The sequence below is a fragment of the Stegostoma tigrinum genome, chromosome 11 (assembly GCF_030684315.1).
Source record: "Stegostoma tigrinum isolate sSteTig4 chromosome 11, sSteTig4.hap1, whole genome shotgun sequence".
Lineage (NCBI taxonomy): Eukaryota > Metazoa > Chordata > Chondrichthyes > Orectolobiformes > Stegostomatidae > Stegostoma > Stegostoma tigrinum.
This window is the reverse complement of record NC_081364.1, coordinates 2,307,005-2,332,193: the sequence shown is the minus strand read 5'-3', so window position 1 is coordinate 2,332,193 and position 25,189 is coordinate 2,307,005. Positions and strand designations below refer to the sequence as shown.

The 25,189-nt window shown below is 49.5% G+C and overlaps 1 protein-coding gene across 4 annotated transcripts in view; it reads right to left on the bottom strand.

Annotated features, from left to right (window-relative positions):
- Positions 1-25,189, bottom strand: part of aldh1l1 (aldehyde dehydrogenase 1 family, member L1) — a 75,935-nt gene that overhangs the window by 18,150 nt on the left and 32,596 nt on the right. For 3 of the 4 annotated variants that reach the window (XM_059649691.1, XM_059649689.1, XM_059649690.1), the window contains exons 7-17: positions 24,121-24,255; positions 23,192-23,317; positions 21,762-21,853; positions 18,779-18,926; positions 18,134-18,253; positions 17,576-17,703; positions 14,282-14,432; positions 13,283-13,353; positions 9,772-9,877; positions 2,575-2,662; positions 1,446-1,539 (exon numbers count right to left, since the gene is read on the bottom strand). In XM_059649691.1, the coding sequence (XP_059505674.1) occupies positions 1,446-1,539; positions 2,575-2,662; positions 9,772-9,877; positions 13,283-13,353; positions 14,282-14,432; positions 17,576-17,703; positions 18,134-18,253; positions 18,779-18,926; positions 21,762-21,853; positions 23,192-23,317; positions 24,121-24,255 (1,259 nt within the window). The remainder of the gene's footprint in view (positions 1-1,445; positions 1,540-2,574; positions 2,663-9,771; positions 9,878-13,282; positions 13,354-14,281; positions 14,433-17,575; positions 17,704-18,133; positions 18,254-18,778; positions 18,927-21,761; positions 21,854-23,191; positions 23,318-24,120; positions 24,256-25,189) is intronic. The other variant, XM_059649692.1, reaches the window with a different exon arrangement.

Genomic DNA, 25,189 nt, shown 5'->3' with positions numbered 1-25,189 from the left:
AAGGTCTCCTACAAATTTCTCAAGGAGGAATGATATGAATGGACAGTAACATTTAAGAGTGAATTTTAGAAGATCACAATTCCAATTTGCATGTTTACTGGTTTGGAGATTTTCACTCTGATACTGGAGTTTGAATCCAACCTGACTGATTGAGGCCAGTCAACCAAAATTCAGGGAAGATTTGATCCAGGTTAAATGAGAGATTTAGCAGTTAAGGTAGTGAATTCGGGCAATATTGAAGAACAGAGTGTAAGTATTGATGAGGACTCTGGGGAGAAACCCCATGCTTACCTCCAAATAGCAGTCAGGAGATTTAAACAAAAATTGATTCCCACTCAAGGGGATCAACCCTGGTTCAATGGAGAGGGCAGCAGGACATGCCAGGAGCAGCACCAGGCATACCTGAAGATGAGTTACCAACCTGGTGAAGTCACTAAACAGGATACTTACACACCAAACAGCGAGAGCAGCAAGTGATAGACAGAGCTCAGGATCCCACAACCAATAGATCAGATCTAAGCTCTGCAGTCCTGCCACATCCAGTCGTGAATGGTGGTGGACAATTAAACAGCTCACTGGAGGAGGACACTCCACAAATATCCCCATCCTCAATGATGGAAGAGTACAGGACATCATGGCAAAAGATAAGGCTGAAGCATTCGCAGCAATCTTCAGCCAGAAGTGCCGAAGATCCATCTCAGCCTCCTCCAGGGTCCTAGTATTACAGATACTAGTCTTCAGCCAATTTGATTCACTCTACATGATATTAAGAAACGGTTGGAGACACTGGATACTGCAAAGGCTATGGGCCCTGACAACATTCCAGCAATAGCACTGAAGACTTGTACTCCAGAACTTGCCACTCCCCAAGCCAAGCTGTTCCAGTACAGTTATAACATGGGTATCTACCACACAATGTGGAAGATTGCCCAGGTGTGTCCTGTACACAAAAAGCAGGACAAATCCAACCCGGCCAATTACCACCACATCGGTCTCCTCTCGATCATCAGGAAAGTGATGGAAGGTGTCAGTAACAGTGCTATCAAGCAGCACCTGCTCAGCAATAACCTGCTCAGTGACGCCCAGTTTGGGTTCTGCCAGGGCCACTCAGCTCCTGATCTTAACACAGCTTTGATTCAAACATGGGTAAAGGAGCTGAATTCCAGAGGTGAGGTGAGAGTGACAGCCCTTGGTATCAGGCTGTATTCGACCGAGTGTGGAGCCCGAGCAAAACTGGAATCAATCGGTATCCTGGGGAAATTTTCCACAATGATACAAGAAGGCAGCTCACCGTCACCTTTTCCTGGGCAATAAGTGCAGGCTAGAGAGCAACACCTGCATTCTGTGAATAAATAGAGCATTTACCTTTTCTTTAATATAATCTCTCCTTTGATAAAGTGAAGAAGGTGATTTGCTGGTCGCATTCTGCTCAGTTTCACAGTTACCTTTTCATGATTTGTTTGCCGACTGGGGTTGATCCGGTAAAGCCAAGCTTTCTAACATCGGGATGGTCAGCTATTCTCTGTCCAATCAACGAACCTGCAAACAGAAAAGTGGTCTCTGACCAAACAGATCTAAAAGCAGACATAGGAGCAAATTACTGCTGATGCTGGAATCTGCGCTTAAAAGAAAATGCTGGAGATCACAGTGCGTCAGGCAGCATCTATGGAGAGGGAGACAGCTATCTTTTCAAGTCCAGATGATGAATATTTTAGACTTGAAGCATGAGCTTGCTGTCTCTCCATAGATGCTGCCTGACGCACTGTGATCTCCAGCATTTTGCTGTTTTCAAATCTAAAACCCCAGTGGTTCCTCACAGCAGTACTGCAGGACACGAGGGTGACATCTGATCACTCAACCTGAGCAGCTCCCACTTGGATCAGGAAGAGCTAACAAATATTTCTCCGACAGGGAACAACAAAAGCTGGGGATGGCAGTGGGTCTAACAGCAGCCATGGAGAGAAGGCAAGTTTCAAGTCAAGACTTTTCTCTGAGGCAGGCAGTCGTCTTAAGTTCAGGTCCCAGGAGCCTAGAGCCCATTATCCAGAGACTCCTAATGCTATGCTGAGGGAATGCTGCTCTGTCCGAGGGGCTGTCCCTCAGTTGAGACCTAAACCCAGAGGCTTATCCCTGAGCTCATATTCTGCAGAGGGACAGAGGAGCCTTCCTGGGTGATCAATACTAAAATCTCATGCTGTTATCGTAGAACTGGTTGTGAAATTGTGCTGTGTGCAAATTGTACACAGGTTTACCGACAACAATGAACATTTTCAGAAAGGCCTTCATTGCCTTTGAGGACCTTTGGGATAACCTGAGGATGTGAAAGGTGCTATGCAAATGCAAATATTTCTTGCAGCTGATTACTCCAGTAAGGGAGCAATCTCAGCCAATGATTTCAGGCAGAACTTTCCACTCTTGCCCAGATGATTATTCTAGTTTTTCATCATTTTGAACTGGTTTTAACAGCCAGCTGCCCCTGGGAATGAGATTCCTGAGATTTCCTGCCAAGTGTCATGTGAGCTGCCCACTAATGGGGTGGCTCCCACTGTATGTGTGGCCTTTCTGCGTGGGTACCTGCTCCTGGTAAGATGTTTATGACACCCTTAGGGAATCCAGCCTTCACGGTCAGTTCTGCGAATTTCAACGCTGTCAAAGGAGTCACCTGTCCAAAGGAACCAGACCATCTGTGTATCAGTACCACCCTGCCTCAGTACCACCCTGTCTCAGTACCACCCTGTCTCAGTACCACCCAGCCTCAGTACCACCCTGTCTCAGTACCACCCTGCCTCAGTACCAACCTGCCTCAGTACCGCCGTGTCTCAGTACCACCCTGCCACAGTACCACCCTGCCTCAGTACCACCGCTGCCTCAGTACCACCCTGCCTCAGTACCACCGCTGCCTCAGTACCACCCTGCCTCAGTACCACCCTGTCTCAGTACCACCCTGCCTCAGTACCACTCTGCCTCAGTACCACCCTGTCTCAGTACCACCCTGTCTCAGTACCACCCTGCCTCAGTACCACCGTGTCTCAGTACCGACCCTGCCTCAGTACCACCGTGTCTCAGTACCACCCTGTCTCAGTACCACCCTGCCTCAGTACCACCCTGCCTCAGTACCACCGTGTCTCAGTACCGACCCTGTCTCAGTACCACTGCTGCCTCAGTACCACCCTGCCTCAGTACCACCCTGCCTCAGTACCACCCTGCCACACTACTACCTTGCCACACTACCACCCTGCCACAGTACCACCGCTGCCTCAGTCCCACCCTGCTGCAGAACTACCGTGTCTCAGTACCGCCCCTGCCTCAGTACCACCCTGTCTCAGTACCGCCCCTGCCTCAGTACCACCCTGCCTCAGTACCACCCTGCCACACTACTACCTTGCCACACTACCACCCTGCTACAGTACCACCCTGCCTCAGTACCGCCCCTGCCACAGTACCGCCCCTGCCTCGGTACCACCCTGCCTCAGTGCCAGCCCTGTCTCAGTACCACCCTGCCTCAGTGCCAGCCCTGTCTCAGTACCACCCTGCCTCAGTACCGCCCCTGCCTCAGTACCACCCTGCCTCAGTACCACCGCTGCCTCAGTCCCACCCTGCTGCAGAACTACCGTGTCTCAGTACCGCCCCTGCCTCAGTACCACCCTGTCTCAGTACCACCCTGCCTCAGTGCCAGCCCTGTCTCAGTACCACCCTGCCTCAGTACCGCCCCTGCCTCAGTACCACCCTGCCTCAGTACCACCGCTGCCTCAGTCCCACCCTGCTGCAGAACTACCGTGTCTCAGTACCGCCCCTGCCTCAGTACCGCCCCTGCCTCAGTACCACCCTGCCTCAGTACCACCGCTGCCTCAGTCCCACCCTGCTGCAGAACTACCGTGTCTCAGTACCGCCCCTGCCTCAGTACCACCCTGCCTCAGTACCACCGCTGCCTCAGTCCCACCCTGCTGCAGAACTACCGTGTCTCAGTACCGCCCCTGCCTCAGTACCACCCTGTCTCAGTACCGCCCCTGCCTCAGTGCCAGCCCTGTCTCAGTACCACCCTGCCTCAGTGCCAGCCCTGTCTCAGTACCACCCTGCCTCAGTAAGATCTCTGTCTCAGCAAAGATTCTCTGAGGTGCCTCAATCACCTGCAGCTCCTCTCGCAGCTGAAGTTAAATCTCGCGCGCACACACCCAAAGGTAACCACAGCACGGATTCACCAACTGGTACCTTGCCCTAAAACCAGACTGAGCCACACTGTCCTGGGGCATAACCCCGAACACAGCCAGGACCCTGTCCCCAGGGATCACCCGGAACACAGCCAGGACCCTGTCCCCACGGATCACCCAGAACACAGCCAGGACCCTGTCCAAGGGCATCACGCATAACACAGCCAGGACCCTGTCCAAGGGCATCACGCATAACACAGCCAGGACCCTGTCCAAGGGCATCACGCATAACACAGCCAGGACCCTGTCCAAGGGCATCACGCATAACACAGCCAGGACCCTGTCCACAGGCATCACGCATAACACAGCCAGGACCCTGTCCACAGGCATCACGCATAACACAGCCAGGACCCTGTCCACAGGCATCACGCATAACACAGCCAGGACCCTGTCCACAGGCATCACGCATAACACAGCCAGGACCCTGTCCCCAGGGATCACCCGGAACACAGCCAGGACCCTGTCCCCACGGATCACCCAGAACACAGCCAGGACCCTGTCCAAGGGCATCACGCATAACACAGCCAGGACCCTGTCCACAGGCATCACGCATAACACAGCCAGGACCCTGTCCCCACGGATCACCCAGAACACAGCCAGGACCCTGTCCAAGGGCATCACGCATAACACAGCCAGGACCCTGTCCAAGGGCATCACGCATAACACAGCCAGGACCCTGTCCCCACGGATCACCCAGAACACAGCCAGGACCCTGTCCAAGGGCATCACGCATAACACAGCCAGGACCCTGTCCACAGGCATCACGCATAACACAGCCAGGACCCTGTCCACAGGCATCACGCATAACACAGCCAGGACCCTGTCCACAGGCATCACGCATAACACAGCCAGGACCCTGTCCACAGGCATCACGCATAACACAGCCAGGTCCCTGTACACAGGCATCACGCATAACACAGCCAGGACCCTGTCCACAGGCATCACCCAGAGCACAGCCAGGACCCTGTCCACAGGCATCACCCAGAACACAGCCAGGACCCTGTACACAGGCACCACCCAGAACACAGCCAGGACCCTGCACACAGGCATCACCCAGAACACAGCCAGGACCCTGTACACAGGCATCACCCAGAACACAGCCAGGTCCCTGTCCACAGGCACCACCCAGAACACAGCCAGGACCCTGTACACAGGCACCACCCAGAACACAGCCAGGACCCTGTACACAGGCACCACCCAGAACACAGCCAGGACCCTGTACACAGGCATCACCCAGAACACAGCCAGGACCCTGTACACAGGCATCACCCAGAACACAGCCAGGACCCTGTACACAGGCACCACCCAGAACACAGCCAGGACCCTGTACACAGGCATCACCCAGAACACAGCCAGGACCCTGTCCACAGGCATCACCCAGAACACAGCCAGGACCCTGTCCACAGGCATCACCCAGAACACAGCCAGGTCCCTGTACACAGGCATCACCCAGAACACAGCCAGGACCCTGTACACAGGCATCACCCAGAACACAGCCAGGACCCTGTTCACAGGCATCACCCAGAACACAGCCAGGGCCCGGTACACAGGCACCACCCAGAACACAGCCAGGACCCTGTACACAGGCACCACCCAGAACACAGCCAGGACCCTGTACACAGGCATCACCCAGAACACAGCCAGGACCCTGTCCACAGGCACCACCCAGAACACAGCCAGGTCCCTGTACACAGGCATCACCCAGAACACAGCCAGGACCCTGTCCACAGGCATCACCCAGAACACAGCCAGGACCCTGTCTACAGGCGCCACCCAGAACACAGCCAGGACCCTGTACACAGGCATCACCCAGAACACAGCCAGGACCCTGTCCACAGGTATCACCCAGAACACAGCCAGGTCCCTGTACACAGGCATCACCCAGAACACAGCCAGGACCCTGTACACAGGCATCACCCAGAACACAGCCAGGACCCTGTTCACAGGCATCACCCAGAACACAGCCAGGGCCCGGTACACAGGCACCACCCAGAACACAGCCAGGACCCTGTACACAGGCACCACCCAGAACACAGCCAGGACCCTGTACACAGGCATCACCCAGAACACAGCCAGGACCCTGTACACAGGCACCACCCAGAACACAGCCAGGTCCCTGTACACAGGCATCACCCAGAACACAGCCAGGACCCTGTCCACAGGCATCACCCAGAACACAGCCAGGACCCTGTCTACAGGCGCCACCCAGAACACAGCCAGGACCCTGTACACAGGCATCACCCAGAACACAGCCAGGACCCTGTACACAGGCACCACCCAGAACACAGCCAGGACCCTGTCCACAGGCACCACCCAGAACACAGCCAGGACCCTGTACACAGGCATCACCCAGAACACAGCCAGGACCCTGTCTACAGGCATCACCCAGAACACAGCCAGGATCCTGTACACAGGCATCACCCAGAACACAGCCAGGACCCTGTTCACAGGCATCACCCAGAACACAGCCAGGGCCCTGTACACAGGCACCACCCAGAACACAGCCAGGACCCTGTACACAGGCATCACCCAGAACACAGCCAGGACCCTGTCTACAGGCATCACCCAGAACACAGCCAGGACCCTGTCTACAGGCATCACCCAGAACACAGCCAGGACCCTGTACACAGGCATCACCCAGAACACAGCCAGGACCCTGTTCACAGGCATCACCCAGAACACAGCCAGGGCCCTGTACACAGGCACCACCCAGAACACAGCCAGGACCCTGTTCACAGGCATCACCCAGAACACAGCCAGGGCCCTGTACACAGGCACCACCCAGAACACAGCCAGGACCCTGTACACAGGCACCACCCAGAACACAGCCAGGTCCCTGTCTACAGGCATCACCCAGAACACAGCCAGGACCCTGTACACAGGCATCACCCAGAACACAGCCAGGACCCTGTTCACAGGCATCACCCAGAACACAGCCAGGGCCCTGTACACAGGCACCACCCAGAACACAGCCAGGTCCCTGTACACAGGCATCACCCAGAACACAGCCAGGACCCTGTTCACAGGCATCACCCAGAACACAGCCAGGGCCCTGTACACAGGCACCACCCAGAACACAGCCAGGTCCCTGTACACAGGCATCACCCAGAACACAGCCTGGACCCTGTCTACAGGCATCACCCAGAACACAGCCAGGACCCTGTACACAGGCATCACCCAGAACACAGCCAGGACCCTGTCCACAGGCATCACCCAGAACACAGCCAGGACCCTGTACACAGGCACCACCCAGAACACAGCCAGGACCCTGTCTACAGGCATCACCCAGAACACAGCCAGGACCCTGTACACAGGCATCACCCAGAACACAGCCAGGACCCTGTACACAGGCACCACCCAGAACACAGCCAGGACCCTGTACACAGGCACCACCCAGAACACAGCCAGGACCCTGTACACAGGCATCACCCAGAACACAGCCAGGACCCTGTCTACAGGCATCACCCAGAACACAGTCAGGACCCAGTACACAGGCATCACCCAGAACACAGCCAGGACCCTGTCCACAGGCATCACCCAGAACACAGCCAGGACCCTGTACACAGGCACCACCCAGAACACAGCCAGGACCCTGTACACAGGCATCACCCAGAACACAGCCAGGACCCTGTACACAGGCACCACCCAGAACACAGCCAGGTCCCTGTCCACAGGCACCACCCAGAACACAGCCAGGTCCCTGTCCACAGGCACCACCCAGAACACAGCCAGGTCCCTGTCCACAGGCACCACCCAGAACACAGCCAGGACCCTGTCCACAGGCATCACCCAGAACACAGCGAGGTCCCTGTCCACAGGCATCACCCAGAACACAGCCAGGTCCCTGTCCACAGGCACCACCCAGAACACAGCCAGGACCCTGTACACAGGCGTCACCCAGAACACAGCCAGGACCCTGTACACAGGCATCACCCAGAACACAGCCAGGACCCTGTACACAGGCACCACCCAGAACACAGCCAGGACCCTGTACACAGGCACCACCCAGAACACAGCCAGGAGTCTGTACACAGGCATCACCCAGAACACAGCCAGGTCCCTGTCCACAGGCACCACCCAGAACACAGCCAGGACCCTGTCCACAGGGATCACCCAGAACACAGCCAGGACCCTGTACACAGGCATCACCCAGAACACAGCCAGGACCCTGTCCACAGGCATCACCCAGAACACAGCCAGGACCCTGTACACAGGCACCACCCAGAACACAGCCAGGTCCCTGTACACAGGCATCACCCAGAACACAGCCAGGACCCTGTCCACAGGCATCACCCAGAACACAGCCAGGACCCTGTCTACAGGCGCCACCCAGAACACAGCCAGGACCCTGTACACAGGCATCACCCAGAACACAGCCAGGACCCTGTTCACAGGCATCACCCAGAACACAGCCAGGACCCTGTCCACAGGCACCACCCAGAACACAGCCAGGACCCTGTACACAGGCATCACCCAGAACACAGCCAGGACCCTGTCCACAGGCATCACCCAGAACACAGCCAGGAGTCTGTACACAGGCATCACCCAGAACACAGGAAAAGCACAAGAACGGACGTGCCCACATGAAAGAGATTTTGAGGCTCTCACAGATGCTGTGTGAACTATTTTGCAATGTTACAACCAAATAAGAACAGAACACAGAACAGCACAGCAGCAGGCCCTTTGGCCCAGCATGTCTGTTCTGACACATGATGCCTTTCTAAACTAAAAACCTTTTGCCTCTACTTGGTCTGTACCCCTCATTCCCTGCCTATTCATGTGTCTGTAAGCTGCCTCTTAAATCCTTCTGTGTGCCTGCCTCCATCACCATCACCTCCTCTGGTAGTGCATTCGTGACACTTACCATCCTCTGTGTAAAAAGACTGGCCCCTCACATCTTTAAACTTGTCCCATTTTACCTTAAAACAAAGGGGAATCACAGAATCCCCTGTGGACCCTTTGAGTCTGCACTGATGCTCCAAAGAGCTCCCAGCCATACACCTTCCCTATCTGTGCAATCCCACATTTTCCACGGCTCATCCACTTTACCAGCACATCCCTGGGCACTGCGGGTCAACTTAACCACAAATCACCTGCTAACTGACATTTCTACCCTGGGAGAAAAACTCTGACTCACCATTTTATCTGTGTTTCTCATAATCTTGTAAACATCTGCGAGAATCCCTTCACGTGAATCTATTTAAGACCATAAGGCATAGGTTCAAAAGGTTCCATTCGGCCCATCAAGTCTGCTCTGTCATTCAATGAGATTCATGGCTAGTCTAATCCTCAACTCCATTTCCCGATCTTTTCGCCATAACCCTCAAATCCTTCCTGATTAAAAATCTGTCTATCTCAGCCTATGTTTGGCACAGTTACCTCCCTGTAACTGAACCTGTGTCAGTTTGGAATCTGTGTTGCTCAGGCTATGAGGGGATTATAAATCTGCGCATTCCACGTCTCTTACACTGCCCCGGTGTTCTCTGACGTCAGCTTCACTACCCCGACATTAAAACAAGAATTCATTCCCGTGCCTGGAAAGGGTCCGGGCTGGTCAACGTACCTGAGCTGGCTTAAGGACCACAGTGTTTCCAGCAGCTAGGCAGGCTGCAGTCTTCCAGGCTAACATCATGAGAGGGTAGTTCCAGGGAATGACAATCCCACACACACTGTGTGGACAGCGAAACAAGAGAACAGCCTGTTATTGTGACAGTGACTGCAATGCACCCAGAGAAACAGCAGCTCAGACTGCACTGCCAACACCTGGGAACATCACTGCGAAGGGTGGCAGATCAAAGGTCTTTCCAGACACACCAAGGTGCTGGTGAGACAATGTTGAAGTACCGTGATAAGAGGTGTAGAGCTGGGTGAAGACAGCAGGCCAAACAGCATCAGAGGAGCGGGAAGGATGAATTTCGGGCCTAGACCCTTCCTCAGAAATTTCTGAAGAAGGGTCTAGGCCCGAAACGTCAGCCTTCCTGCTCCTCTGATGCTGCTTGGCCTGCTGTGTTCACCCGGCTCTACACCTTGTTATCTCAGATTCTCCAGCATCTGCAGTTCCTACTATATCTGGAGTACTGTGGTCAGTTTTGGTCCCCTTATTTAAGGATAGCTATTATTTCATTGGAGGCAGTTCAGAGAAGGTTCACGAGGATGATCCCTGGCTTATTTTATGAACAAACAGGCTGGGACGCTATTCACTGAAGTTGAGCAGAATGAGAGGTGATCTCATTGGAACACAGAGGATTCTAAAGGAGCTTAACAGGGTCAATGCTGAGAGGATATTCCCCGTCATGACTCTCAGAGACTGAGACCAGAGGGCAGAGTCCCAGAAATTTAGGGGGCACCAATTTAAAACTGAGATGAAGAGAATTTCTTCTCTTAAGGGTTGTGAGTCTTTGGAGCTCCATACAACAGAGAGCTGTGGGGGTTTGAGTCCTTGTATATTTAAGCCAGAGATTGATAGATTCTTGATCAGTAGGGGAATGAAAGATTATGGGGAAAAGTTTGGAAAGTGGATGTGAGGAATGTCAGATCAGCCATGATCTTATTGGATGGCAGAGCAGGCTAAAGGGGCTGAATGGCCTACTCCTGTTGCTGTTTCTCACGGTTCTAACCAGTGTATTACACGTGGAACACAGCACTGTCACAGGTCAGTGCTGAGGGAGCACCGCACTGTCACAGGATCAGTACTGAGGGAGCACCGCACTGTGGGAGGGTCAGTGCTGATTGAGTGCCGCACTGTCGGAGGGTCAGTGCTGAGGGAGCACCGCACTGTGGGAGGGTCAGTACTGAGGGAGCACCGCACTGTCAGAGGGTCAGTGCTGAGGGAGCGCCGCACTGTCGGAGGGTCAGTGCTGAGGGAGCGCCGCACTGTCGGAGGGTCAGTGCTGAGGGAGTGCCGCACTGTCGGAGGGTCAGTGCTGAGGGAGTGCCGCACTGTCGCAGGGTCAGTACTGAGGGAAGCACCGCACTGTGGGAGGGTCAGTGCTGAGGGAGTGCCGTGCTGTCGGAGGGTCCGTGTTGAGCACCAGCAGTAGGTGACGTTCAGAGGAGACACTACACCAAAGTCACATTTTAGTGTTTGTGAAGAACTTTGCAGCTGTATTGGGGAAATGTTAAGGTTTTGCCGGTGTCTTTTTGAATAGTTACCGTTGGATCTACAGTATGAGAACAATATTGTGACTGTTGTCGCACAGGTGTCTGTGTTCTGTGCCTGTGGGAGGATTTGCTGTTTTGTTTTCCCTGTATGATCAGTGACAGGGCTTCAAAAGAAACCGATTGGTTTGAGATATCCTGAGGTTACTGAGCACAAATGAAAATCTTTTCTTTTTCTGACTGTCAGTCAACACAATGTGGCTTTCTCAAAGGGACGATGTTGAGCCAGTCCAGCATCGCATGGTCATTTTCTCAGTGTCAAAGACTCACTGCATGTATTTGAACACTTTCCCAAAGTCGAGTACCAGGATTTGAAACCAGAGCTTGCCAACTGTTGCAGGTGAAAACGAGGGCTGATTTGGGGAAAATTTCAAAAGGGAGTTCTTGATTTATTCATAATCGCAATGAGTTACTCACTCACTCACTCACAATGACTGTGAGGAGCTGAGTTTTGGCACAGATTGGAGTTTTGTTCAGGCCTTGTTCATGGTACCCTGTTGTCAGGATTTCAATGGTTCAGTGATAGTGTCCCTGCCTCTAGGCCAGAGGGTCCGGGTTTAAATTCCAACTGCTCTAGTGATGTCTCGTAACATGTACTCTGTAAATGTTCACTCATTTACTGCCGTGGCCCGTGCTACCACAATGCAAGTAAAAGCTTCACGCCAGCTTCCCTGCAGGAAAATAACCAATATTCTTACCCAACTCAAAAAACAACCAATATTCTTACCCAACTCAAAAAATAACCAATATTCTTACCCAACTCAAAAAACAACCAATATTCTTACCCAACTCAAAAAATAACCAATATTCTTACCCAACTCAAAAAACAACCAATACTCTTACCCAACTCAAAAAATAACCAATATTCTTACCCAACTCAAAAAATAACCAATATTCTTACCCAACTCAAAAAACAACCAATATTCTTACCCAACTCAAAAAATAACCAATATTCTTACCCAACTCAAAAAACAACCAATACTCTTACCCAACTCAAAAAATAACCAATATTCTTACCCAACTCAAAAAACAACCAATACTCTTACCCAACTCAAAAAATAACCAATACTCTTACCCAACTCAAAAAATAACCAATATTCTTACCCAACTCAAAAAATAACCAATACTCTTACCCAACTCAAAAAACAACCAATATTCTTACACAACTCAAAAAATAACCAATATTCTTACCCAACTCCAAAAACAACCAATATTCTTACCCAACTCCAAAAACAACCAATATTCTTACCTAACTCAAAAAATAACCAATATTCTTACCCAACTCAAAAAATAACCAATATTCTTACCCAACTCCAAAAACAACCAATATTCTTACCTAACTCAAAAAATAACCAATATTCTTACCCAACTCAAAAAATAACCAATATTCTTACCCAACTCCAAAAACAACCAATATTCTTACCCAACTCAAAAAACAACCAATATTCTTACCCAACTCAAAAAATAACCAATATTCTTACCCAACTCAAAAAACAACCAATATTCTTACCCAACTCAAAAAATAACCAATATTCTTACCCAACTCAAAAAATAACCAATATTCTCACCCAACTCCAAAAACAACCAATATTCTTACCCAACTCAAAAAATAACCAATACTCTTACCCAACTCAAAAAATAACCAATACTCTTACCCAACTCAAAAAACAACCAATACTCTTACCCAACTCAAAAAATAACCAATACTCTTACCCAACTCAAAAAATAACCAATATTCTTACCCAACTCAAAAAATAACCAATATTCTTACCCAACTCAAAAAATAACCAATACTCTTACCCAACTCAAAAAATAACCAATACTCTTACCCAACTCAAAAAACAACCAATACTCTTACCCAACTCAAAAAATAACCAATACTCTTACCCAACTCAAAAAATAACCAATATTCTTACCCAATTGGCTCCCGCTTAGTGAAAGTTAAGTTATGATTGGGCCGAGCTTGGTTAATGGGGATAGTGCAGCCCTGGACAGAGACAGAGAGAGTGGACAGTGTTAATAAAAAAACAAGCTAGCTCCCCGACAAACTAGTTCAGGCAGCAATGTGCAGGCATACAGAGTGTGTGCAGCTACACAGGCGTGTGCAGGTATACAGGGCGTGCGTGCAGGCATACAGGGCGTGCGCGCAGGTATACAGGGTGTGTGCGCAGATATAGAGGCATGTGTGAAGGTATACAGGGTGCGAACGCAGGTGTACAGGGTTGTGCGTAGGTATACGGGGCGTGTGCGCAGGTATACAGGGTGTATGCAGCTACACAGGCGTGTGCAGGCTTACAGGGTGTGCGCGCAGGTATACAGGGTGTGTGCGCAGATATACAGGCATGTGTGAAGGTATACAGGGTGTGCGCGCAGGTGTACAGGGTTGTGCGCAGGTATACGGGGCATGTGCGCAGGTATACGGGGCGTGTGCGCAGGTATACAGAGTGTATGCAGCTACACAGGCGTGTGCAGGCTTACAGGGTGTGCGCGCAGGTATACAGGGTGTGTGCGCAGATATACAGGCATGTGTGAAGGTATACAGGGTGTGCGCGCAGGTGTACAGGGTTGTGCGCAGGTATACGGGGCATGTGCGCAGGTATACGGGGCGTGCGTGCAGGCATACAGGGTGTGCGCGCAGGTATGCAGGGTGTGTGCGCAGATATACAGGCATGTGTGAAGGTATACAGGGTGGGTGCGCAGGTGTACAGGGTTGTGCGCAGGTATACGGGGCGTGTGCGCAGGTATACGGGGCGTGTGCGCAGGTATACGGGGCGTGTGCGCAGGTATGCAGGCATGTGCAGGTATTCAGGCGTGTGCAGCTATGCAGGGTGTATACTGGTGAATGTTGTGTGCGGTGAATTGTGGAAGGGTCTGTGCATTCTAGTTCAGGAAGTATGGCTCAGCCAGATTCTAACCTGAATCTTGTCGCACCATCCAGCGAAATAGCGGAATGTTTGGATGGACATTCCCACGTGGGTCTTTAGCGCCAAAGTGTACACAGCGCCTGAGTCAATGGCTTCAATTGTTGCCAATTCCTCCTGGTGCTGCTCCATCAAATCTGCAAGTCTACAGGAGTCAAAAATACCCAGGAACAGATGATCAAAATGTCCATTCAGGCAGTCTCTCGAAGTGCAAGCTTAGTCAAACTACCTTAAATAGCTGGCTCACAGTTAATCAATGGAGCTTCGATGCAGATTGGTGTCTCCTCAACTTTGTTCCTGCATCTTCTCTTCCTGGGATAGAGCAGCAACTCTTTCGTTTGTGTTTTGATCTCTATGTGTAATCCTGGTCGTTGAGCCTCCACAATGGTCCTACCTCCTTCCACCCTCCCCCCGTGGGAAGAGCTGCACCAGGGTCCCGACAGACAATACCTTGAATTGAAAGACTCTAGCCTTATTTTCAACAGCCATGTTCTCTTGATCTTTGTATTTTCCTGCAGACTGACAAACTCCGTGAGGTCTCTATGATCCTCAAATTCTGGTCTGACATGAACTCTCATGTGCAGCCACACAAAAAGCTGCCTTGGCTTCCAGCTCTCAAATGCCCTCTCTGAACTTCCCCATCATGTCCTTCTTCACTGAGACCATCCTGTTCAACCAGACATCTCCTCAGCTGGGATAACATATAGTACTGAGGCTCAGGGTTAAACATGGTTCTCTCAGAACCGTCTTGAGATCAATTACTAAGTTAGTGAAGCTCTTTAAACGCAAGGCATCAAATCCCATCCCGTCTCTGTCCTGGGAGTGTTTGATGGGGGGACATTGCAGAGGGAGCTTTGCTCTGTATCTAACCCCGTGCTGTCCCTGTCCTGGGAATGTTTTATGGGGGGAGCAGAACAAAGAACAAAGAACAAAAAAATTACAGCACAGGAACAGGCCCTTCGGCCCTCCAAGCCTGCACCAGTCGAGATCCTCTGTCTAACCTGTCATCTATTTTCTAAGGGTCTGTGTCCCTTTGCTCCCTGACCATCCATGTACCTGTCCAAATATATCTTAAAAGACACCATCGCGTCTGTGTCTACCACCTCCGCTGGCAACGCATTCCGGGCACCCACCACCCTCTGTGTAAAGAACTTTCCACGCATATCTCCCTTAAACTTTCCTCCTCTCACTTTGAACTCATGACCCCTAGTAATGGAGTCCCCCACCCTGGGAAAAAGCTTCTTGCTATCCACCCTGTCTATACCCCTCATGATTTTGTAGATCTCAATCAGGTTCTCCCTCAATCTCCGACTTTCCAATGAAAATAATCCTAATCTACTCAACCTCTCTTCATAGCGAGCGTCCTCCATACCAGGCAATATCCTGGTAAACCTCCTCTACACCCTCTCCAAAGCACCCACATCCTTTTGGTAATGTGGCGACCAGAACTGTACACAGAACTCCAAATGTGGCCGAACCAAAGTCCTATACAACTGTAACATGACCTGCCAACTCTTGTACTCAATACCCCGTCCGATGAAGGAAAGCATGCCATATGCCTTCTTGACCACCCTATTGACCTGTGTTGCCACCTTCAGGGAACAATGGACCTGAACACCCAGATCTCTCTGTACATCTGTTTTCCCCAGGACTTTTCCATTTAATGCATAGTTCGCTCTTGAATTTGATCTTCCAAAATACATCACCTCGCATTTGCCCAGATTGAACTGCATCTGCCATTTATCTGCCCAACTCTCCAGTCTATCTATATTCTGCCATAATCTCTGACAGTCCCCTCACTATCTGCTACTCCACCAATCTTCATGTCATCTGCCAACTTGCTGATCAGACCACCTACACCTTCCCCCAAATCATTTACATATATCACAAACAACAATGGTCCCAGCACAGATCCCTGTGGAACACCACTGGTCACAGGTCTCCAATTTGAGAAACTCCCTTCTACTACTACCCTCTGTCTCCTGTTGCCCAGCCAGTTTTTTATCCATCTAGCTAGCACACCCTGGACCCCATGTGACTTCACTTCCTCCATCAGCCTGCCATGGGGAACCTTATCAAACACCTTACTGAAGTCCATGTATGTGACATCTACACCCTTTCCCTCATCAATCAACTTTGTCAGTTCCTCAAAGAATTCTATTAAGTTGGTAAGACATGACCTTCCCTGCACAAACCCATGTTGCCTATCACTGATAAGCCCATTTTCTTCCAAATGGGAATAGATCCTATCCCTCAGTATCTTCTCCAGCAGTTTCCCTACCACTGACGTCAGGCTCACTGGTCAATAAATACCTGGATTATCCTTGCTGCCCTTCTTCAACAAGGAGACAACATTAGCAAGTCTCCAGTCATCTGGGACCTCACCCGTGTCTAAGGACGCTGCAAAGATATCTGTTAAGGCACCGGCTATTTCCTCTCTCGCTTCCCTCAATAACCTGGGATAGATCCCATCCGGACCTGGAGACTTGTCCAGCTTAATGCCTTTTAGGACACCCAACACTTCCTCCCTCCTTATGCTGACTTGACCTTGAGTAATCAGTGCAGAGGGAGCTTTACTCTGTATCTAACCCCGTGTTGTCTCTGTCCCTGGGAGTGTTTGATGGGGGGGGGGGCAGTGTAGAGAGAGTTTACTCTGTAGCTAATACCGTACTGTCCTGACCCTGGGACCGTTTGATGGGGGACAGTGCAGAGGGAGCTTTACTCTGTATCTAACCCTGTGCTGTCCCTGTTCCTGGGAGCGTTTGATGGGGAGGAGTGTAGAGAGACCTTTACTCTGTATCTAACCCCGTGCTGTTCTGTCCCTGGGAGTGTTTGATGGGGACCAGTGCAGAGGGACCTTTACTCCATATTTAACACCGTCTTGAGAAATTTGGTTCTGATACTAGTATCTAATAGAGAGCTAACGCCATTCTCAATTCTTACCCTCTTTCTCCAAGGTATCAATAAAAATGTTGAACGGTTAATTCCTTAAACTCTTTCCATTTGAATCCTCCGATCACTAATGTACTGTCTCCAGTTGAAGTGACAGTCTGCTTTCAGCTTCCCATTTCTGAAGAAGGGTCTAGGCCCGAAACATCAGCTTTCCTGCTCCTCTGATGCTGCTTGGCCTGCTGTGTTCATCCAGCTCCACACCTTGTTATCTCAGATTCTCCAGCATCTGCAGTTCCTACTATCTCTCGATTCTATTTTACAGGCCCCTGTTCTTTGAGGCGAGCTGTTGGTTCTGTTTCTTTAAACAGTGTCTGTGAACACACATTCAGCACTTACTTGTAGATGAGCCTGCCCCGGTCTCTGGGATTCATTCTCCCCCATTCCCCGGCCTCAAAAGCCTCTTTCGCTGCTGCCACAGCCTTGTCAACATCAGCTACCTGAGCCAGGGAGACTCTGCAGATCACCTGGGAGATAACGGCAGGGAGAGAGTGATTGAGAAAGGAGCAGGCAGTGAGACAGACAATGATGGAGAGAGAGGGAGAGAGACAGAGAGACAGTGCGGTGCAGGGAGGCACAGAGAGAGAAAAGATGGGGGCCAAAGAAAGAAAGAGAAAAACCAACATACAGCAGGGCTAGAGGGCCAGGGAATGAGATTGTGAATATGGTTGAGAGAAAGAGAATGAAATAGTTAGCGTGAGATAGAGTTACAGAGGCATACAGCATGGAAACAGGCCCTGCAGCTCAACCAGGCTTCCTAAACTGTGTTCGGCATGATGGAGAGAATGAGACATTGGAAAGTGAAAGGGTGAACAGGGGCTTTCTCTCTCTCTCTCTCTCTCTCTGCTAATAAAAACAGTTTTGTGGGGAGATGTGTACTGAACATTCAGAACTCACAGAGCCATCTGTTGGATTAATCGAGTTGTACCACTTCCCTCCTTCTGCATCGACAAACTGCCCATTGATGAAGACTTGGTGAGGCATTCGTAGAGTCAGGTCATTGATGTTCAACTCAATCTGTCAATTCAAACAGAGTAACACTGACCACCATGGAAACATTCACATGTATGTTAACACTGAAAAGATGCGGGGTGGGAGGAGGTGATTCAGCCCCTGTACCAGAACATTCTAAAATTGGAAAAGATCATGCCCACTTTCTGAGAGGAAAGGGTTTCAACCTGACAGACACCCAAACCAGCTGAGACCATGACCTCATTCTGCTGATGTTGTCCTCATCCTCGCCACAAATCTGCTTTAAACATCAGGACAATCTTTAGTCGCTGATAACAAAGTGTAGGGCTGGATGAACACAGCAGGCCAAGCAGCATCTTAGGAGCACAAAAGCTGACGTTTTGGGCTTACACATGAAGGGTCTAGGCCCGAAACGTCAGCTTTTGTGCTCCTGAGATGCTGCTTGGCCTGCTGTGTTCATCCAGCTCCACACTTTGTTATCTTGGATTCTCCAGCATCTGCAGCTCTCATTGTCTCTGATCTTTAGTCGTTGTTGCGTCATTTATCATTATTAGTGTAAGCTCCACGTACATAATCTATTGGCAGCTCTTCCTCATCATCTTCGCCCCGCAGTTTCTTCACCAGTGTCTGTGTCAAGTCTCCGAACGTGGTGGCCATGTACACATCCTCATTCTGCAGCTGGAGACCTCCACACTTCAGTTTGATCTCCTCCACCAACCTGCAGGCAGCAAGAACAAAAAGAGATTCCTACATCTGTCTGCCGACATTGAGGTCTCCAGTCGGGATCACACCCCAGCACCACCCCCCAATCTCATGGTTTATCAAATTCAACACAATGCTGCCTCCATCACTCTATCACTCGAGTGACAAGAACATTGCTGACTAGGCCAGCATTTATTGCCCACCCCAATTACCCTGAAGTGCTTGCTTGGGCATTTCAGAGTGTAGTTGGAAGCCAACCACATTGCAGTGAGTATAGAGTCACATGTAGACCAGACCTGGTTTCCTTCCTTGAAGGACATTAGTGAATCAGATGGGTTTCTACACTTGGCAAAGTTAACATTCATCATTTCATATTCTTATTGAATTCACATAGCACCATCTGCCATGGTGGGATTCAAACATGTGTCCCCAGAACATTAACCTGGATTGAAATTGGATTGCTACCCCGGTGATTGTAGCAATAACCAAATAAACAATGAAAGAACTGCGGGTGCTGTAAATCAGGAAACAAAACAGAAATTGCTGAGAAAGCTCAGCAGGTCAGGCAGCGTCTGTGAAGTTAAAAAACAGGGTTAACGTTTCGGGTCCGGTGACCCTTCCTCAGAAACCAGTCACTGGGCCTGAAACATTAACTCGGTCTCTTCCCTTCACTGATGCTGCCATTACCACTAGCCACATCCCTAGGTAGCTTCCCTGCTGGGATTCTGTGTCAAACTTTGTCTAAATGACACTGCTGGGGCAGGTTATTGAGGTTAAAAGGGCAATGTAAACGCAAGCATGACCAGAGCTCATAGAAATCTGAGGTTTGTAAGAGAGTCAGAAATTGTTTCACTGCAATCCTCTTTTTCTGGGTGTGGTTGGCTGTTAACATTCCTTTCTAAATCCAAGCTGCTGCCATATAGTTCACCCAGGAAGTAAATTTTACATTTATCGCTTTCGGAGCCTTTAATCTCAACGTTTATCATTCTCTAGTGAGCCAGCAATCTTCCAAGTCAGTGTCTCTGATTGTCACACACCTCTTTCAACAATCATTGACCTATTTCTCATTATTTAGCCCATTGTCAGCGTTGTCTCTGGAAAAGTCCACCGTTATTGCCCCTCCCACGTTGCTGTAAAAGGAGGGGTTTGGGTGGGGGGCTAGGACAGTGGTTAGCCTTCTTCTTGAATCATTGGTAAATGTTTGCTGCAACTAAGGAGCGAATCACCTCGGTGTGGGTCTGGAGTCACATATATGGCCAACAGTTTCACTGTCACTTTATACTGGCAGCAATTTTTATTTCCGGAACTTTTAAAAATGGAATTTAAGTTTTTTAATTGCCCCGAGCAGGACTCGAACTCATGTTCTCCAGACTCTGGGTTAGTTGCTCAGAAATATGATCACTGCTTTCTTATACCATCCAAAAACGACATCACTACAGGCACTGAAGAACTGAAAATAAAGTCAAGAAAGTGCTGAAAACATTCAGCAGGTTGTGGAGAGTGAAACGGGGTTAATGTCCCATCTCATCTGAACTGAGGAATGGGAGATGGTGGCCAAGTGGTATTATCGCTGGACTGTTAATGCAGAGACCCAGATAACTTTCTGGGGACCTGGGTTCAAATCTCACCGCGGCAGGTGGTGGAATTGGAATTCAATAAAAATCTGGAATTAAGGTTATGGTCTAATAAGGACCATAAAATGATTGTTGGGGGGCAAATCCATCTTGGTCCCTAATGATCTTTAGGGAAAGAAACTGTTAGCCTTACTTGGTCTGGTCTACATGTGACTCCAGACCCACAGCTATGTGGTTGACTCTTAATTGCCCGCTGGGTATTTAGGAATAGGCAATAAATGCTGGCCTCATCCTGTGAATGATTAGTTAAGGTAGAACATGATGGATTCTGAGTGACAAACGGGCAAAACGAAAGAGCTCTCTCAATGTTATGAGAGTGAGGTTTCATGATGTAAAGCTTCATGATAGAATGTAAAGTAAAGAAAGAAAAATATCTCGAAAAGGATGAATGAATGGCTCAATAGCAGTGACTGAGCACCACGCTGGGTTGTTCAAATGTCGATTTTTGGTTCCATTGCTTTTTCAATCCATTTACATTTGGATGTCCAAATCCCTCCCACGCCCAGCCTTTCTTTCTTCACCCAAATCTAGAAAGCTTAGTGTTTCTGCCCTGCCCAGTCAACTATAACGTGCCCACCCCCTCTTCCCACCAACACCCTCGTGCCCCACACCCCACCCTGGCTCCGTGACCTCCACTAGAAAGACCGAAAGCCAGCCTCCTGCTCTCAGGATCCTGGCCCCAATCCACGCTGGAGCCTGGGAAGGTGGTACTTTGGGGATCCTAACACCACCCAATCTCACTTCGCTCCGTCCCCGGTGGGAAGGCTGACGGGTGGCCACCCCCTCCACTGCCAAATTGGGCCAATATTGAGGTCAATACATGGCTATTTAATCTCCTCATTCCAACCACCAAGTGCAAAGGAGCTGCCCTCCCAGGGCCCATTAGTTGTATTGTGCCTTCATAATGCTAACTACTGGCAAACTTCACACCTCAATGGTCCCTTGGTCTAACCTGGGTATGGAGTTACCTGGGTCTGCAGTTACCCGGGCCTGGTCTAACCCAGGTCTGGTCTATCCCGGGCCTGGTCAAACCTCGGGCCTGGTCAAACCCCGGGCCTGGTCAAACCCCGGGCCTTGGTCTAACCCAGGGCCTGGTCAAACCCCGGGCCTGGTCTAACCCTGGGCCTGGTCTAACCCCAGGCCTTGCCTAACTCCAGGGCCTGGTCTAATCTGCGGCCAGGGTAATGTGCAGCTGAGGAGCGGGTGAGAGACAGTACCTGACCACATCCATCGAGGCTGCTCCTGACTTGAAGAAATCAGTTGAATCCACAATTTCCACAACATTAGTGAGGATGCCCTTCCAGATAACCTCATCCAAACAAAACGCAGAGAAACATTAAAACCAGGAAGAGGTACAGACACTGAATCAGCAAATGGTAAAATCAAAGCAACACGTTCTCAGAACAGAAAAAACAATACAAACTTAAAGGTCACATCTCACTGGGTTATAGTCCAACAGGTTTATTTGAGATCACAAGCTTTCAGAACACTGCTCCTTCGTCACACAAAGGGGCAGTGCTCCAAAAGCTTGTGATTTCAAATAAACCTGTTGGACTATAATCTGGTGTCATGTGACATCTGACTTTCTCCATCCCAGTCCAACACCAGCAACTCCACATCAATGCAATTTCAACCATTTTTAAAGAAACATTGGCCTAATGTTGTATTTATCCAAGTGTAGATGGAAGTGAGGAAATTAAAGGTAAGCAGCATTAATTTCAAATACTCCCAGGACAGGGACAGCTCAGGGTTAGATACAGAGTAAAGGTCCCTCTACAGTGTGTGAGACATGTTGCTCTGTCCCAACTTCAGAATAGCTCGTCCTACCTCAGGGTGAAGCTTTCTCAATTCTTCCATTTTAAAATTACTCAATGAATTAACTGAAGTCATCCAGAATCAGCCCAGATGTTTAACTGGGGACCCGCAGCCAGGTGGATTTAAGCTGACAACATTTAAACTTTTGTCATAGGCCTCCTCACAGCCACTGAGAACAGAAACTGTAACACATCAGTCTGAACTGTGAATATGCCAGGGCACATGCATTCAAAATCAAAATTCAAATGCAGATGGGGCTGGAGTTCTGGCTGGGAATGAGTCAGGCTGATGTGATGGGAGACTGGAGGACCAGACAGTCCCACTCTTGCTCGTGTTTCCAAGCACTCTCCTCCGACTCCTCTATTTGGCCCATCAGACTACTCTCCACTTCCTGTCTCCCCCATGAGTTCATCCAGATTCCCCATAAATACAATGATAGCAATCCTCTGGCCCAGTCCCCTGCAGGACACAGTCCCACCCTCTCCCTGGTCCCTGCGGGACAGAGTCCCTCACTCTCCCCATTCCCTGCGGGACAGAGTCCCATACTCTCCCCATTCCCTCCCTGCGGGACAGAGTCCCACCCTCTCCCTGCTCCCTGCGGGACAGAGTCCCTCACTCTCCCCATTCCCTGCGGGACAGAGTCCCATACTCTCCCCATTCCCTGTGGGACAGGGTCCCTCACTATCCCCATTCCCTGCGGGACAGAGTCCCACACTTTCCCTGCTCCCTGCAGGACAGAGTCCCACACTCTTCCTGTTCCTCGGGTGATTCTTTATCCCTGAATTCCCTTTGGTCAATATCTGACTGATCACAACATTTCTTCAGCACTTACTCGAAGTTGCTCCTTGATTTTTTCCTCCTCCTCAGTCAGCTCTAAGGATGAACTTTCTGAAGAGGAAAAGTATTTGGAGGCTGGGATCATTTTACCATCTTCAAACTGCAGACTCTTCACCAAAAGCTGTAAAGAAACCAAATATTTCAGAGAAACATCATCCTGAGAAGATTCTGGCAGTAAGGGTCATTGTGCAATGGATCAGCATCCCATCATCGATTCACCGTCACTCTCAATTACTCACAATGACTCAATTACTCACCGTCACTCTCAATTACTCAGTGACTCAATTACTCACCGTCACTCTCAATTACTCACAGTGACTTGATTACTCACTGTCACTCTCAATTACTCAGTGACTTGATTACTCACCATCACTCTCAATTACTCAGTGACTCAATTACTCACCATTACTCTCAATTACTCACAATGACTTGATTACTCACTGTCACTCTCAATTACTCACCATCACTCTCAATTACTCAGTGACTCAATTACTCACCGTCAGTCTTAATTACTCACAATGACTCAATTACTGACTCTCACTCTCGATTAATCACAGTGACTCAATTACTCATCGTCAGTCTTGATTATTCGCAATCACACTCCATTACTCACGACCACACTCGAATGCTCCCACTCACTCGTGAGTACTTGCCATCACTCTTGATTACTCACAATCACACTTGATTATGCAATCACTCTCGAGTACTCACAATCACTCTTAGTTACTATTACACTCCATTACTCGTAGCAATGCTCAATTCCTCCAATTACACTCAATTACTCACAAGTACATCCAATTACCACAACAGTTAGATTACACCAGAACTGGGTCATATTTATTCCTCTGCCTGTTACAATCAGAAAACTTTGCAGAAAGCTTTCCAATGACACAGAATCTAGAGTCTGAAGAACAGTATTATTACCATTTTCCCATCATTCCCAAAGAGGACCAGGCCATTCCTGCTGACAATGGCAGGGGCATGAGCTCCAGGAATGTCCAGTATCTGACCCTGGGGAGGACTGTTACTGATCAAGGTCGAACCAAAAAAGGTCAGCTTCTGAAATAGAAGAGGAAAAACATGATCTTGTTTTTGCTACACATCCTCAGGACAGTAAAGATGCTATTCATATTTTTGAATATATCTATCATTCAATGAGAGGTTGGTTCTTTTGTGACGTTCCCAAACATCTATTTTTGCTTCATACCCTCTTGTGGTTGTGGGTAGCGAAAGTCGCTCAAATTCAGATTGAAAATTAACACATGCTCTAGTTCCAGTTGCTATTTGTGGAAGATTTTCCACAATGTCTCTTATTCTTTGTGGTTCCTAACGAAACTCCGCTACAGTCTAGTGGTAATTTTTAGGCTCTACGCTGTTCTTCTGTTCTAGCCAGCAACTTGTCTATTCTGTCAGTTCTCCTTGATACCATTCAAACTTTTATTAAGTCCCTCTCTTAACCCTCTAAATTCCAGGAAATATTACTGGTTCATTGGTTTGATAGAGGTGTACAAAATGATCAGAGGTATAGATAGACAGCCAGAGGATTTTTCCTAGGGTGGAGGTAGCTATTACGAGGGGACATAGTTTTAAACTGAAAGGAGGTAGATAACGGGGAGATGTCAGAGTAGGTTCTTTACTCAGAGAGTGGTCGGGGCGTGGAATGCATTGCCGGAGAGGGTAGTGGCCCTCATTAGGGGCATTTAAGCAGCTATTAGATAGACATATGATGATAGTATAAGGTAGGGGTGGAGGTTAGATTGACCTCAGGATTCCGGTAAAAGTTTGGCACAACATCATGGGCCGAAGGGCCTGTACTGTCCTGTGCTGTTCTATGTTCTATGCAAAATCTTCTCCTAATTTAACTCTTCGAGTCCAGGTATCAGAAACAAACAAGAACAGACAATGCTGGAGGATCACAGTGGATCTGGCAGTGCCTGTGGGAGAGAGAAACAGAATTAATACTCTGACCGTTCTTCAGAACTGAAGAGGAATC